At 35.1% G+C, this 17,243-nt stretch overlaps 1 protein-coding gene across 2 annotated transcripts in view; it reads right to left on the minus strand.

The window, feature by feature from the left end:
* Window positions 1-3,162: 3,162 nt before the first annotated feature.
* The window catches only part of LOC149132629 (soma ferritin-like), a 43,555-nt gene continuing 29,474 nt past the window's right edge, over window positions 3,163-17,243 (minus strand). For both annotated transcript variants that reach the window (XM_089362373.1, XM_089362374.1), the window contains 6 exons: window positions 16,836-16,868; window positions 14,603-14,635; window positions 13,183-13,215; window positions 9,486-9,521; window positions 7,558-7,671; window positions 3,163-5,897 (listed from right to left, as the gene is read on the minus strand). In XM_089362373.1, the coding sequence (XP_089218499.1) occupies window positions 5,745-5,897; window positions 7,558-7,671; window positions 9,486-9,521; window positions 13,183-13,215; window positions 14,603-14,635; window positions 16,836-16,868 (402 nt within the window). In that variant the 3' untranslated portion in view covers window positions 3,163-5,744. The remainder of the gene's footprint in view (window positions 5,898-7,557; window positions 7,672-9,485; window positions 9,522-13,182; window positions 13,216-14,602; window positions 14,636-16,835; window positions 16,869-17,243) is intronic.

A 17,243-nucleotide genomic window follows, 5' to 3' on the forward strand; every position in this document is an offset into this window, starting at 1 on the left:
CATGCCGTTTCACTCAATCCAGTTACTCCGGATGCAGATGGCAATTTTAAGCCAGTTGGAGCTATGAACATCGACAAATGTAGGTAGGCAGACGACACTGCCTTTTTAACTGTCCAGAAAGATGATCAGCTAAATCTTGTATCTACAGTAAAACAACACTTTATTTCATTTTATTTGCCATAAAGGCAGTACACAGAGAGTAGCTACGGGCTGGACAAAGACATTAATGAGATGAGATGAATGGTGATTAATATAGTATTAATGGGAGAAGACAGGAGCCGCCCGCCGAACTCTGCTTCTCTAAATCAATGTTCATTTATAAATTTACACATAAATTTACAATTTGAGGCTATAAACCTCTTACTTTACAGTTTCAATTTCAACTGTCTTTGAAATGAGGCACTTGCCTCTTCTACTTTTCTTTTCTTGGGCCACAAGCCCTTTCAATATGAGGCACTCGTCCTCTTACATTTTACCGCCCGACCAGACTCCGTGCTTCACTTAAGCACCTCGCTGGTTCTTCATCGGGCAACTTTAGCAAAAAGCGGAAAGTGTCTTTACTTACTGACCAAAAACAAAAAACAAAATTAAATTGTTACACAGTATAATCCATTGGTTTGTCTTTTATTATTACGTCATACTGAAAGATCTACACCATTTTGGATATTTTTGGATTTGCGGATTACCAAACGCCAGTAAACTTCCTTTCTTTGATGAACGCTTCACAAATGGAACGGATTGTGTCATACTGTCTAGCCATCAGGTGTGGTGTATTACATGTTAATATGTCTCGGTCTTTAAGTAGATCCCTTTCAATCAAACAATGACTGAATGAATGATTGAACCAATCAATCAGTATGTGTGTGTGTGTGTATGTGTGCGTATGTGTGTGTGTGAGTGTGTGTGTACATGCATGCACACATGCCTAGATATAAGCAGATGATAGTGGGACATATATGTATGACATAAATGTTTATTTATATGTGTTTCTCACTAAACGTTTTGTATCTTTTGATTTTCATTGTTTCGGAATTGTCCTACACTGAGATTCTATTTCTTGAATGGGTTAAACTTGTATAGGGTGTTTATAAAGTTAATGGAGGCTTTGTTTCATATATCATCATCGTCAGCAGTAGCAGCAACAACAGCAGAAGCATTTAACGTCTGCGTTCCATGCTGAGAAGAGTTGACAGGATCCGATGATCCAAATGGATTGCATCATACTCCAGTTTCTACTTTGCTATGTTCTCTACAGCTCGATACCCTTCCTAACGCTAACCATTTCACAACATGTAGTGGGCACTTTTATTTTCTTTCGCGCCACCAGCACGAGTTTTAGTCGCCACACAGTTCGCGCAAGACTACGAGCCGTGTGTGGTAGGCGACTTTTCGTAGGAGTATGATAGACGTATGAGAGAAGAGAGAAGAAATAGTTCCTCTTGTAGAGTAGGATAAAAAGAGAGATAAAAGCTAACAAAACATAATAAAATGAAGACAAAAGCAAGAGTACGTTTTTTTTGTTGTCTTTTTATTAAAAACTTTTATTGTTGTTCTACAAATTTTACACACCGTCGACAAGCGTTGGGTCTTCCTTGTTGCTTTAGAAAAAAAAACAATGAATTTATTTGGTTTAAATAGTATAGTAAAATCGTTTCCTTTTGATGGTATACATTTCTTTTGCATGCGTTTGCTTAGATCCTTTTGTTTTAGGGGACGAGTAAAGCTGGGATAGAGTTTCTGAGTATATGGTTATGAAGCATAATTGCTGTTTATTGCGGTATGAAAGTGTTAGGAAGATGGGAGACAGGGTCAGGTGTGCGAGATCTAGTGATTAGAATCAAACATCACATCATATTATATACATACATGTATACATACATACATACAAACATATACACATACACGCATGTATATTTCTATGTATGTATATATTTGTTTATGAAGATATACATAATTATAAGCATACGTATGAGCATATTTATAAATATATACACAGATATACATACATACATATATATGTATATAAGTTTTATTATAATAAATATATATATATATATATATATATATATATATATATATATATATATATATATACACATACACACATATATTTAAGAAAGAAAAATATGTAAAATCGCACAAGAAGTTTGTGTAATAAAATTTATGCTAATATTAAGATCTTAATGAAACAAAGAGTTGTATTACAACATCATATAATAAACTGGGAGTACCAGTTTCGCGTCTTACGCTTAACAAAAATGGCGTCCCCATGACTTAACAAAAATTCTCTCTGTACTGAAATCTATGACCTTATTATCTATGACCTTATTATATAATGTTGTAATACAACTCTTTGTTTTATTATGGTCTTAATATTAGCATAAAAATTATTAAACAAACCTCCCGTGAGCTTCTACATATTTTTCTTTCTTAAATATCTACAACCATGTGTAAACAAGATCTGCCACCTTTATGATATATATATATATATATATATATATATATATATATATATATATATATATATATATATATATATATATTTCGTATGTGTATTTCGTGTGCAAGATTCTTGATGTGGATACGTGTGTTGAAAGAAATACAATTAAACCTTGGGAGAGGCATTATGCCGGTAATAAACACACGCACTGGTTCAGTCCTTTATTAATTTATATAGTTTTTTGTTAAATTATTTCATTGCACTCTTGCAATCTCTTCAGTAACTTGTCTCTCCACTTCCATTTATTTTGAATGTATGATCTGGCGTTGTTTTGGCGTTGTTTTGGCGTTGTTTCGAAACTGTTTGGTATGAACATGTGAGTGTGTGCAAGCTCGTATGTGTGCACGCTCATATGTGTGCACGCACTTATGTGTTCGTGCTTATATGTAAGTATGTGCGTCCATATGTGTGTTTGTAACAATTTCGTTTACATCAGATCAGATAGAGACTTTTTAATTAATTTATTTACGTTCATATTCCGCATCATATGTGTGAACACAGGCCCTCATCTACGTGTATTTGGTGTTTAAAATTGGTTGCGTTTCAGTGTGTATACATGTACATATATATATATATATATATATATATATATATATATATATATATATATATATATACATATATATAATATCTATAAAATTGGAGTTTTCTCTCTCTCTCTCTGTATGTGTGTGTGTGTGTGTATGTGTGTGTGTGTGTGTGTGTGTGTGTGTATGTTTGTGTGTGTGCAAAGTTTAATATACCTCAATAACTTCCACATCTTTAATCCGACTTCTATAAAATTTTATACACTGCTGCTTCATATCCCAGACCCAAACATAATAGGCTACTTAGATTTTTTTTTTAAACCTCGATACTGAGGCCTCTAGAGCAATGAGAAGCCAACAATAGATGATTCCTATTCATTTGCATTAACCAGTTGTTTTTATAATCTCTAGGGTCTTCCATACTTTTTAAATCCTTTTATAAAAGTGAAAGGATTTGTCTTTATTTATTTCCACCGTTCACCAGCGACGATTATCAATTTGACTAGGAACACTGAACGCATACATTTCCACAATTCTCAACCGATTTTCACCAAACTTTACACACACATTACTTATGTCCCAACGATGGTCATGCACTAAACATTTGCCCAGAGCTTCCGTGTAAGTGGACCTAAATGGACATAGTCTTTTTTTGTATGTAGGGTCTTCCATATTTTTTAAATCTTTTTATAAAAAAGCTGAGAAAGAAATGAGTTAGCTTACTCTATATTAACATTCAATGATAAAATATTTTAACTGTGTTCCGTCACATAAATATGTTTTTCGCTTCGTTGATGCTCAATGATTTCTGACTAATTTTTTTGGTACTCACTAACTGTTCAAACATAGCAATATCTACCAACAATAACAGTAAATATTTCAAACTAATTTCAAGTAGGTTCAGAAACACTCTTTTGTTATGTAATCACTAACTGATAATTGCTTCTAATTAATGTACAAATCTAGAAGTTTCGAAAGAAGGAGATAATCGATGTCACTAACTCTAGCACTTGATTGGTACTTGATTTTATCGATCCCGAAAGGATGAAAGATAAAGCTAACTTCGGCATCTTCTGATCTCAGATTGTCATGAGCCGGAACAAATATCGAAATGTAATTTGTTTGTCGCGCTAACGATTCTGTCAATCCACCGCTCATGATCACTAATTAATAATGATTTCAAAATTTCGGCACAAAGCCAGCAATTTCGAGGGAGGGAGTAAGTCGATTACATTGACCCCCAGTATACAACTGGTACTTATTTTATCGACTCGGAAAGAGATGAAAGGTAAAGTCGGCCTCGGCGGAATTTGAACTCAGAACGTAAAGACGGACGAAACGCTGTTAAGCATTTTGTTCGGCGTGCTCATCACTAATTAATAATAATCCTTTCTACTTAAAGCAAAGGCCTGAAATTTGGAGAGGGGGATAAGTTGATTACATCGACCCCAGTGTTTCACTGGTACGTAATTTATCGACCCTTACTGGATGAAAAGCATAGTTGAGACCTCGGCGGAATTTGAACCCAGAACGTAAGGATGGACGAAATGCCACTAAACATTTTGCCCGGTGGGGTGACGGTTCTAGCAGCTCGTCGCCTTAATCACTAATTAATAATGGCTCTTACATTGTACAGTCTTAAAAGAAAAGAAAATGAAATGCATTTTGTTTACAAAGTAGTTTAACTGAATAGGTTTCCGTGTATCTGAGCGTTTGCACAGGCGTGTAAGAGAGTATCTACGCGTGTGTGGTGGGGTAATGTACATGGATTTTCAAGCGTGCATATGGAATTCTATTGGTTGTCTTAATATCAAACGTTAGTGTCTTTCAGTATCTATTTCTTTCGTGTCTAATGTTTTGTTTGTTTATTTTTGTTTTTATTCGATTATTTATTTTTGGTGTCGATTTGTGCCTCATCACCCATCATTGTTTCTTCTTGAATGGACACAAGATCAATGTGTAGTGCAATTGTTTGAAATCGTCCTGGTATTCCATTTTTACTTCTTTCATTTTTACACTCTTACAGCACTGAAAAACATTCAAAGACAACAACATACAGTTAGTTCTTCAAGCCCCCAGTTGGTCATAACTTTTTGTGAGAGTGCCTACAAATTGTCATCATGGCCGATGTACTTCCTTCTGCAGGTCTATGGCTATCTTGTCTGTTGTTCAATACAAATATTTCAGCCAACTCAAATGCCGAGGCCTAGTACTATGTTTGAAACATGTAATGAAATCTAATGTCGAAGCTGACGTAATATTCGAAGTTAACTGAAACGACTTTCATGAAAGCAAGAAAGCTTTGAGAAATATCAAGGACTTTAGATGTGGAATTACAGCTTTGTGATAACTAAAAATGAAATAGATGTAACATTAGTTAGTCAGTAGCGATTGGGTCCTTGGAAGTTATTTGTATCAGATTAGATATCGTATAATTTTCTTGAAGAAAGGTAAGTAAAAATTTAGTTCGATCGTTCTTTTATCTGGCTACTAGTGTTAGTGAAAAAGATGTTGTTTTCATCCGTTTATAACTGTTTAGGAAAGTAGGATCGATCTTTTATGTTTCAGTTTAAAGCAAATATGGAAACTGGAGAGAAAGAAAGGAGGAAAGACAGAGAGACAGAAAGAGTGAAAGAAAGAAAGGAAAAAGAAGGAGAGAAGGAAAGAGAAAGTGTTTATGACGTTATTATATTGTATATTATGTGAATATCTGTGGCTTATGACTTTGCGTCATTCTGAAGAAGCTGCTGGTCGAAAATATAGAAGCCCAAACCACATCCCATTCTCGCCATTTGTATTCTGTAGTCGGAGATTTGTTTGATGGACTCAATTTGTTCGTCTAGAAATTCATGTTCAATAAAATGTTTCAACTGAAATAAGGAAAATATATGAAATTCGTAAAGACTTATTAGGCTTATATAAACAAGACATATACAAAATACTTAAATACATGATATCACTATTTGGGGGGGGGCGTTATTAATTAAGTCAATCTTTTAAAGTTTCGACTCCCCAACTGAGCTCAACTATGAACTGTGTAACGGCGACGGAGCTTCTCCGTGATCACTCAATCAGCTAGAAACAACAGCGAAATCCCCCTTAAACCACATACCTACTGTCTAGGAAGGATATATTGGAAAATACACTTCTTCTTCTCTCTCTCTTTCTTTTTCTCTCTTTCTTTCTCTCTCTCTCTCTCTCTCTCGCTCTCTCTCTCTCTCGAAGGATTTTAGTCGAACAAACCGACTCTAGGGCTTTTTTTTTTCCTAGCCTAGTATTTATTCTATCGGCCTCTTTTGCCGAACCGCTAAGTTACAGAGAAGTAAACACACCGGCACCTGTTGTCAAGGGGTGGTGGGTGACAAACACACATGCACGCATACACGCACACGTACACACACACACATACACACACACACGCACGCACGCACACACACAACTCACACGCACACGCACGCACACACACACATACACACACACACACACACACACACACACACACACACACACACACACACACACACACACACACACACACACACACACACGAGACAGGCTTTTTTCAGTTTCCGTTTACTAAATCCACTTACAACGATTTGGTTGACCCGAGGTTATAGTAAAAAACACTTGCTCACGGTGCGCACCGAGCAAAATGTTTAGAGGCAGGAGTGGCTGTGTGGTAAGTAATTTGCTTCCCAATCACATGTTTCCGGGTTCAGTTCCGCTGCATGGCACCTTGGGCAAGTGTCTTTTACTATAGCCTCGGGCCGACCAAAGCCTTGTGAGTGGATTTGGTAGACGGAAACTGAAAGAAGCCCGTCGTATATATGTACATATATATATACGTGTGTGTGTTTGTGTGTCTGTGTTTGTCCACCCACCATCGCTTGACAACCGATGCTGGTGTGTTTGCGTCCCCGTAACTTAGCGGTTCAGCAAAAAAGAGACCGATAGAATAAGTACTAGGCTTACAAAGAATAAGTCCTGGGGTCGATTTGCTCGACTAAAGGCGGTGCTCCAGCATGGCCGCACTCAAATGACTAAAACAAGTAAAAGAGTAAAAGAGAGGTTACGCGCTCGCGCGCACACACACGTACACGCACAGTAATATATGTGTGTGCATATATATGTATATGTACATAGATATACATATATATATATATATATATATATATATATATATATATATATATATATATATATATATATATATATATATAGGCTCAAAAAAAGGAAAAAGACAAAAAAACAACAACGTGAGGACGTGATACAGATTGTGTTACAAGACGCTCGGGAAAGGAAAGAGAGAGTGTATGACGTTTCGAGCAGAGCTCTTCGTCGGAAACAAGGAAAGTTCAAAGAAGGGAAAAACGGAGGGAGAAAAAATCGCCATATATATATATATATCCGTGTATATATATATATATATATATATATATATATATCCGTGTATATATTTGTGTGTGTGTCTGTGCGTGTGCACGCGCTCGTATTGTACCTCGCTGTTTGGTCCAATGTTCATTTACTTACCTCCTCATCGGCAGTTTCGTTGACTATGTTAACCAGTTCGTTATAGACCAAGTGTTCCAATTGATACGTCAATATCATCACAAAGAGGGGAAGGTTGTCATTCTTACATTTAATCTATAAAAAAAAAAAGACAGAAAAGATTAGAGGTAGTTAGTTCGATATTTTAACTATCGTAAATAAACATATCTTTATTTTCGGATGGTGTGAATCGCCAAAACAGACTATACATATATTCACACACACACACACACACACACACACACACACACACACACACACACGCGCGCGCGTATATTATAGGTGCGTTCTTAGTTCCGCTTGCTCAACTGGTCGATCGAGAAAACGGTACTATGAACACACCTGCAATGAATATCAAAAACAGTTATAAGCCTATGATACACAAATAAAATATGTAAAGCCAATAATTTGTGCCTTTTCTTTATCTATCTATCTATCTATCTATCTATCTATCTATCTATCCATCTATCTCTCATCAAATTAATATATTTCTCGTACACGTCCTCACGTTTGATTTTTTTTCCTTTTTTTCTCTGTTCTCTAATTGTTTGTTTGAATATATATATATAATTTATATAAGGGCATTACTATATAATAATAATGCCTCACGCTTAGAGGGACTAAATAAGTCAAAACTACCAAAAAATAAGCACATATTTAAATAAATATGTGCTTATTTTTTTGCTTATTTTTTGGTAGTTTTGACTTATTTAGTCCCTCTAAGCGTGAAGCATTATTATTATATAGTAATGCCCTTATATAAATTATATATATTTACGGAAAAAAACGATGTTTTTTTTCCTTATGGGTTTTTTCACGCTGACTACTTGATAAATTCTTATAAAGATTTTATCCTATATTATATATATATATATATATATATATATATATATATATATATATATATATATATATATATGATAGACTGAAACTGAAAGAAGCCCGTCGTATATATATATATATATATTATATATATATATATATATATATATATATATATGTGTGTGTGTGTGTGTGTGTGTGTGTGTGTGTGTGTGTGTGTGTGTGTGTGGTGAGGGTTGTGTTTGTCCCCCCCCCAACATCGCTTGACAACCGATGCTGGTGAGTTTACGCCCCGTAAATTAGCGGTTCAGCAAAAGAGACCGATAGAATAAATACTAGGCTTAGAATAAGTATTAGGCTTATAAAGAATAAGTCCTGGGGTCGGTTTACTCGACTAAAGGTGGTATTCCAGTATGGCCGCAGTCAAGTGACTGACAAGAATAAAAGAATATATATATATATATATATATATATATATATATATATATATATAGCCCCAAACCGCAGTGTGTACCACCTTAGTCTGGTATAGCTTTCTTTCCAGTAGTCAAATATACAGTAGTCAAATATACAGTAGTCAAATACTGGATTCCTGTTTGGTTACAGATAAAGAGGTCAAGAGGGGATCTATGTCTACTTGAAATTTCATAGAAACTTAAGACATTTAGCGAAACCACGATACTAGCTAACAGTTCACATTCGCTCGCGAGTGATGGCTGGCTACGTTCTAATTACTGCCATACGTTGAAATTCAATTGCAGGATTAAAAGATTAAGAACTTTATGCAAGAGTCCCAATGAAATTTTTTTTTTAATATTTAGAAAGACGGCCAATCAAAACTCCTTGCAAATTATCAGTAAAGTACTATAGGGAAGATTGAGATACATACGAAAACTTCATTGCTCTATCAGTATGTATTCATGTATATATATTCCCCGCCTCCCGCAAGACTTCATGATAAAGACATTGTATACAACACTGCACGTGGAGAATGGAAACTATTGCATGCAGTTCAAAATATAATCGTAGACGATAATATACCTACAAAGAACACACAAAAAAAACAACAACACAATTTAAATACTTACTGAGAATTCGTGTTTTCCTGTTAGCACATTGCAAACCTAAACAAAAAGAAATTAACAGCTTTCATGTTAATGCTGCCATGTAGATACATGCAATATTTCAAAGGTAATTCAACAACGCTTTTACGCAAACGTATATGTGCATGTACATATATACATACGTGCATACATGCATGCATGCATGCATATATATATATATATATATATATTTATTTATTTATATAAGGGCGTTACTATACATGAATGCCTCGCGCTAAGAGGGACTCTAAGGCCAAACTACCGTAATAAACACATTTGAAATTACTGAACAGAGATTATGTGACCAAGTAAGAGCAATACAAAAGAATGGATAGCGAGAAGCTATTAAAAGAAGGATATAAAATTTTAGAACCAATTTTACGTTGAAATGTTCTCATAAATATTCAAAACATATAGATATTTCAATAGTAAATAACTTCATTATGATTGCTTACGGTAGTTTGACCTTAGAGTCTCTCTTAGCGTGAGGCATTCATGTATAGTAATGCCCTTATATAAATAAATATATTTTAGGGAATAAATGATGGATTTTTCCCTTATGAATAAATGATGAATTTTTCCCTTATGAATAAATGATGAATTTTTCCCTTTTTCCCTTATGAGGTTTTTTTCACGCTAGCTACTTGATAAATTCTTATAAAAGACTTTATCCTATTATTGAATTATATATTGTTGTTGGCACTCCGTCGCTTACGACGTCGAGGGTTCCAGTTGGTCCGATCAACAGAACAGCCTGCTCGTGAAATTAACATGCAAGTGGCTGAGCACTCCACAGACACAACAGAAACAGGAAGTAAGAGTGAGAGAAAGTTGTGGTGAAAGAGTACAGCAAGGTTCGCCACCATCTCCTGCCGGTCTGGGAATCGAAACCGCGATCCTATGACCGTGAGTCCGCTGCCCTAACCACTGGGTCATTGCGCCTCCACTATATATATATATATATATATATATATATATATATATATATATATATATATATATATATATATATATATATATATATATATATATATATATATATATATATATATATATATATATATATATATATATATATATATATATATATATATATATATATATATATATATATATATATATATATATATATATATATATATATATATATATATATATATATATATATATATATATATATATATATATATATATATATATATATTATATATATATATATATATATATATATATACATATATATATATATATATATATATATAATATTACTATATATATATATGTATATATATATATATACATATATATATATTACTATATATATATATATATATATATATTTTTAAGTTTCAGCTTAGAGCTGCGGCCATGCTGATGCACCACCGTGTTGCTACAGTGTTATTACAGGGAGCCTCTTACAATATGTGGCACTTGGTGAAGAATGGAGTTTGATTTAGCAACCCTCATTTGCACCTCCTGCCGCGAGGTAGGTTCATCTGGGACTCTCGATAGGAAGAGGTCCAGCTTTGATTTAAAAACTCCTACATCTACTTTGTGCAGATTCCTCAGGCTCTTTGGGAGAATATTAAAAAGCTGTGGGCCCCTGAATCCCAAGCTGTTGCAGTAACTGGTCCTGAAGCGCGATGGCATTGCTGGGATCTTTGGCACTATGCAGTGTCGTCCCGTTCTAGCATTGGTGTAGCTTTCAATGCCAAAATTTGGCACAATTCCTTCCAGGATTTTCCAGATGTATATTACTGCATACCTCTCCCGCCTTCTCTCCAGGGAGTAGAGTCTTAGCTGTTTCAGCCTTTCCCAGTAGCTGAGCAGTTGCAAAGAGACAATCTTCTTTGTGAATCTCCTCTGGATTGCTTCAAGGTCTGCTGTTAATTTCAGACTGGTGGGTGACCACAGCTGTGAGCAGTAATCCATTTGTTTACTTTCGCATCTGTTGTTTCGGAAAGTAATTTTGCCTTTGTGAGGATCTTTTTCAGTGATTTTGGTTGTTTGTGGCTTTTGATGATTTTGTGTGTGTGTAAAATTTCCTTCAATTTGGGGTCCTTATGTAGCATTGGTATGTTTTGGGTGATGATGGTGAAGGCTTCTTTGTTTCTGGGGTTGTATGTGGATATGTACGGCAGTATTTTCGGGGAATGTGTGTTGCTGTGTTTAACTTTTCTTAAGTTTTCTATGTTAATTTGTGATGCACGTCTGATTCCATCCTCTATGAGTTGAACTGGGTAGTGTCTGTCAATTAGTGTGTTTTTGAGTTCTTGTAGTCTGTAGTCTCTAGTATTTTCTTCTGACACTATTGTGCATATCCTTCTTGCAAGGTTGAAGGGGATGTTTGTCTTGGTGTGTCTTGGGTGGCAACCACAGACGCCAAACAATATCTACAACAGATGCGAAAGTAAACAAATGTGGTCGACCAAATTGTGCAACATGCCCAAACATTCTAGAAGGTTCAGAATTCCTCTTCAAAGAGGGACACAAATTCAAAGTTAAATCTAACTTTACTTGTGCCTCAGAAAATCTTATTTATGTAATAAGATGTTCGGGCTGCCACGAGAACTACATAGGGTCCACAGAATTATCGCTCAGACGTAGATGCACTCTGCACCGCCAGCAGATTGCACACCCAGAATACCGAATGATACCTTTTAGTGATCATATTGAAAAATGCGCAAAACAAATGCTACCACAATTTATAATCTTTCCTTTTTATCAATGTGCCATTAAAACACCAACACAGATTAGATTAAATAAGGAAACCTTTTTCATTCAAAAATACAAACCCAAACTTAACCATTGCTAACACATTTAAATAAGGAAATTCATCACCCCACTGAGAAAAAAAAAAAAAAGGGGGAAAAATATAGAACAAAACCATGGTAAATTAATTAAATTCTACCACCTCCTAGATTTCGATTATCTCCCCTATACCGGAAGAAATCCTTAATTACCTCCCCCTATCTAGAACTCTTCTTTCTCAGACTGGAACGAACACGACACAATGAAGTAGAGAAATTTGAAAAGACAACACGAAACCGGTTATTTCTCAAAATACAATGTTTATATACCAAAAAGATTTTATAACATTTTTCTAACATTTTCCTAACATTTTTCTGACATAATTTAAATATATACTTTAACCATGTAACACAAGCCTTCTGTAGTTTTTTCACTCTTATTATCTTTTATACATCCAACCACGTGCTTTCACATACCAACTTTCTCACATATATATATATATATATATATATATATATATATATATATATGATAAATACTTATATCATACAGAATCACATACACACATATATGAGCAGGGATAGAGAATTTCACATCTTCATTTGATGATTACTCCATACAGAACCGACGATTGTTTCTATCGTACCAATATATATTAATATAGTGAAAGGTATTAATTGCCAATCAATCCAATATATCTGAAATCTGTGCGAACACTTTTATCAAGCAAACCTATAACAGTCTGAATTTAAAGCGAACTGGTATAATTTATTTCTTTATTGCTCACAGGACGCTAAACATAGAGGGGACAAAGAAGGACAGACAAAGGGCTTAAGTCGATTATATCGACCCCAGTGCGTAACTGGTACTTATTTAAACGACCCCGAAAGGATGAAAGGCAAAATATGTTTACTGTATCATTAATACTTACTTTTTCTGGGGTGATAAGGTTGCAACTATCATCCTGCAATAGAGAAAATAAGATAGTAAGATTGATAAAGAATTTAGTACATGTAAATTCGTAAACTATTAAGTATATGTAACGTTGCATCTGTCCACTGTATCTTGGGTCATCCCGTAAATAATGCGGGTTTTTCAATTGCCTCTTAAAATTCTTAGGTTGCTTGATTGTTATAATGGTCTTATTCATACCAAGTTTGCTGCCGAGGTTCAGGTAGCCACCTTTGCTCTTCATTTCACTATTTCTATTAATTAGAGACATTTTTCCTTGTTGTTCACTTTATTTACACTGCTTTTTCTATTATCAATAAAGATTGTCTTACTATTCATCCTAATGACGCATGCCATAATGTTTTATTTTTATCGTTATGGTGATGGATATCATTATTCATGTTCCAGTTCATATGCATCTTTTATTCTTAATCTCGTCTTCATGCATATGATAATTTTTCTCCTTTTAACCAGTTCCAGTTAAAGCTGAATTGTAGTATTTAACGTTTTGCTTAGATATGTTTTCATTAGCTGAAAATATAGAGATTCTAAAGGAGACGCTTCCAATTATAGAATTTGTAATTGCTTCGGATGGTTAGAATTTCTACTCACATATCTGAAGTTCTCATTTGGTTTGTGATACTGATTAAAAAGGCCCGTGTTACAATCCAAGGTAAAATCTAGAAAATTTACATATATACATGCATTCTCCAGGAAGGTAGATAGTCCTAAGGCCTTAAAAAATTCAAAGTGTTTTTTCTACACCTTTCTCAGTTAACCTTACTTCACATATAAACAGCAAATAAACTGCCATCCGTTTATAATCTCTTCATTAGTTCGGGATATTGCCTATTTAAGTACTGAAATATATGAACGTCTACTAAATCAGTAATTTGTGCTGGACCCCTTTGTGATATGAAAGTTGTTCGGTCTGCCGTCTTTTGTCCATTATTTACACTCAATTAGTTATAAGCTTCGTACCTGCTAAAATAATATTTACCCCTTTCTAAATAAATTGGAGTTGTTCATCACAAAGATGAGCACCTTATTTAGTAAAATAGGGTTTATGGAAAGATAATAATTAAATATATCAATTTGGATAAACTTAGTATTTTATGTATGTATGTATGTATGAATGCATGTATGTATGTATATGTGTGTGCGTGCACAAGTACTGGAATAAGTAAAAGAATAAAGTCAAAGAATATACGCGTACTTACATACAGATACACATATATAAATATGTGTGTGCGTGTGTGTGTGTGTTTCTATGTGTATGTGTCTATGCGTGTTTGTGTGTGAGCGTGTGTGTTTTCTGTGTGTGATATTCCCAGTAAACTCACAGTCATGAAACTTTGTCATGTCTTGTAAAATATGTTTACTGTATCATTAATACTTACTTTTGGGGGGCACGAAGATTTGCAACCATCACCCTGCAATAGAGAAAATAAGACAGTAAGATTGATAAAGAATTTAGTACATGTAAATTCGTAAATTATTAAGTATATGTAATGTTGCATCTGTCCGCTATGTCTTGGGTCATCCCGTAAATAATGCGGGTTTTTCAATTGCATGAACTAAAAGTCGGAGAAATTTGTCCAGATTCCGTTTAAAGGTCATGGGATCCTTTATGTCTTTGATCTGTTTTGGGATAAACAATGATAAACAGGGCTGTTCTTGTTGAGGAAAAGAAGTTGTTGCAACAATACCAACAATACTAGCAGCAGCAGCAGCAGAAGCAGCAGCAGCAATAGTATCAACAACAACAGCAATTCTTAGAACAACACTAGCAGAGTCATATTTTTATAGTTCTTGGATGCCTTAAACCTCTTCTCATCCAACTTTGCCTACAAGATAACATGAACAATAATAAGATGGATTCATATGTCCCTAAAGTATTTTCTTTTCTTGCTTACATCAGGAGTGGAGGCACAATGGCCCAGGGGTTAGGGCAGCGGACTCGTGGTCATAGGATCGTGGTTTCGATACCCATGTGAGTGTTTATTGAGCGAAAACACCTAAAAGCTCCACCAGGCTCCGGCATGGGATGGTGGCGAACCCTGCTGTACTCTTTCACCACAACTTTCTCTCACTCTTTCTTCCTGTTTCTGTTGTGCCTGTATTTTAAAGGGACCAGCTTTATCACACTGTGTCACGCTGAACATCCCCGAGAACTACGTTAAGGGTACACGTGTCTGTGGAGTGCTCAGCCACTTGCACGTTAATTTCACGAGCAGGCTGGAACCCTCGACAAACTTACATCAGGTCTCTACACCGCCATGTAAAGGCAGGTCACCAATTGGTTAATGTGTTGGACTCACGAAGTGGGTTCGATTCATACACCGGGAGGCGTGCTACGATATCGCATTGTTCAAGTCTACTCAGCCAAAGGTTTTCAGGCCGAATTTGATGTTTTTTATGCCTCCTTCTTTCAGAAACAGTTTAATGTATTATTGGACAACCAAGGGCTTTGGAGATCATAAAGATAAAAGCTGTAGTTGAGAAACAGTTAGCTGACATAGAGAACTAGAAGCCATCTAAATATTGTCTAGAGCTACGAAAAAATTAACTAGTGTATTAATGGTTATTTAGGTCCCATATGGAACATTATATCATGTAACTTCTCTCATGCAAGTACTCCACTTTCTAGGGTTTAATACTATAATCATTACACTTTACTATATACCCATGTATATAGGCTTTAGTAAAAATGTGAGAGAAACCAACCTCTGGGTTCGGGTCATTCACATTATTATCATTCCTATTACTATATGTTTTTTTTTTGTTATTACTACTACTATTATTATCATCTTTACCAGCATTACTATCATTAATTTCATTATCAATATTATTATTATCCCTCTTAAAATTCTTAGGTTACTTGGTTGTTATAACGGTCTTATTCATACCAAGATTGCTTCCGAGGTTCACGTACATGCACGTACACATAGGTATATATATATATATATATATATATATATATATGTGTGTGAGTGTGTGTGTGTGTGTGTGTGTGTACCTGTATGTGTATGCACGTAAGTGTGCATGTGTGTGTATGTGTGTGTGTTTGTGTGTGTGCATGTGTGAGAGCGTGTATGTGTGCGTGTGTGTGTGCGCGCGTGTGTGCGTGTGTGTGTGAGCCTGTGTGTAGTTGTGTGGTAAGTAGCTTGCTTATCAACCACATGCTTATGAACCACATGGTTCAGGGTTCAGTCCCACTGCGTGGCACTTTGGGCAAGTGTCTTCTACTATAGCCTTGGGCCGACCAGAGCCTTGTGAGTGGATCTGGTAGACGGAAACTGAAAGAAGCCCGTCGAATATATATATATATATATATATATATATATATATATGTGTGTGTGTGTGTGTGTGTGTGTGTGTGTGTGTGTGTGTTTGTTTGTGTGTCTGTGTTTGTCCCCCAACATCGCTTGACAACCGATGCTGGTAAAAAGGGACCGATAGAATAAGTACTAGGCTTCCAAAGAATAAGTCCTGTGGTCGATTTGCTCGACTAAAAGCGGTGCTCCAGCATGGCCACAGTAAAATGACTGAAATAAGTAAAAGAGTAAAACTCACAGTCATGAAATTTTGTAAAATATGTTTGTAAAATGCTTACTGTATCATTATACTTACTTCTGTTGAGAATAAATATTTGCAATCGTCACTCTGCAATAGAGAAAATAAGACAGTAAGATTGATAAAGAATTTAGTACATGTAAATTCGTAAATTATTAAGTATATGTAATGTTGCATCTGTCCGCTATGTCTTGGGTCATCCTGTAAATAATGCGGGTTTTTCAATTGCATGTACTAAAAGTCGGAGAAATTTGTCCAGATTCCGTTTAAAGGTCATGGGATCCTTTACCTCTTTGATCTGTTTTGGGATAAACAATGATAAACAGGGCTGTTCTTGTTGAGGAAAAGAAGTTGTTGCAACAATACCAACAATACCAGTAGCAATTCTTAGAACAACACTAGTAGAGTCATATTTTTATAGTTCTTGAATGCCTTAAACTTTTTCTCATTCAACTTTGTCTACAA

Source organism: Octopus bimaculoides, chromosome 14, assembly GCF_046866305.1.
Source record: "Octopus bimaculoides isolate indiv1 chromosome 14, ASM4686630v1, whole genome shotgun sequence".
Classification (NCBI taxonomy): Eukaryota; Metazoa; Mollusca; class Cephalopoda; order Octopoda; family Octopodidae; genus Octopus; species Octopus bimaculoides.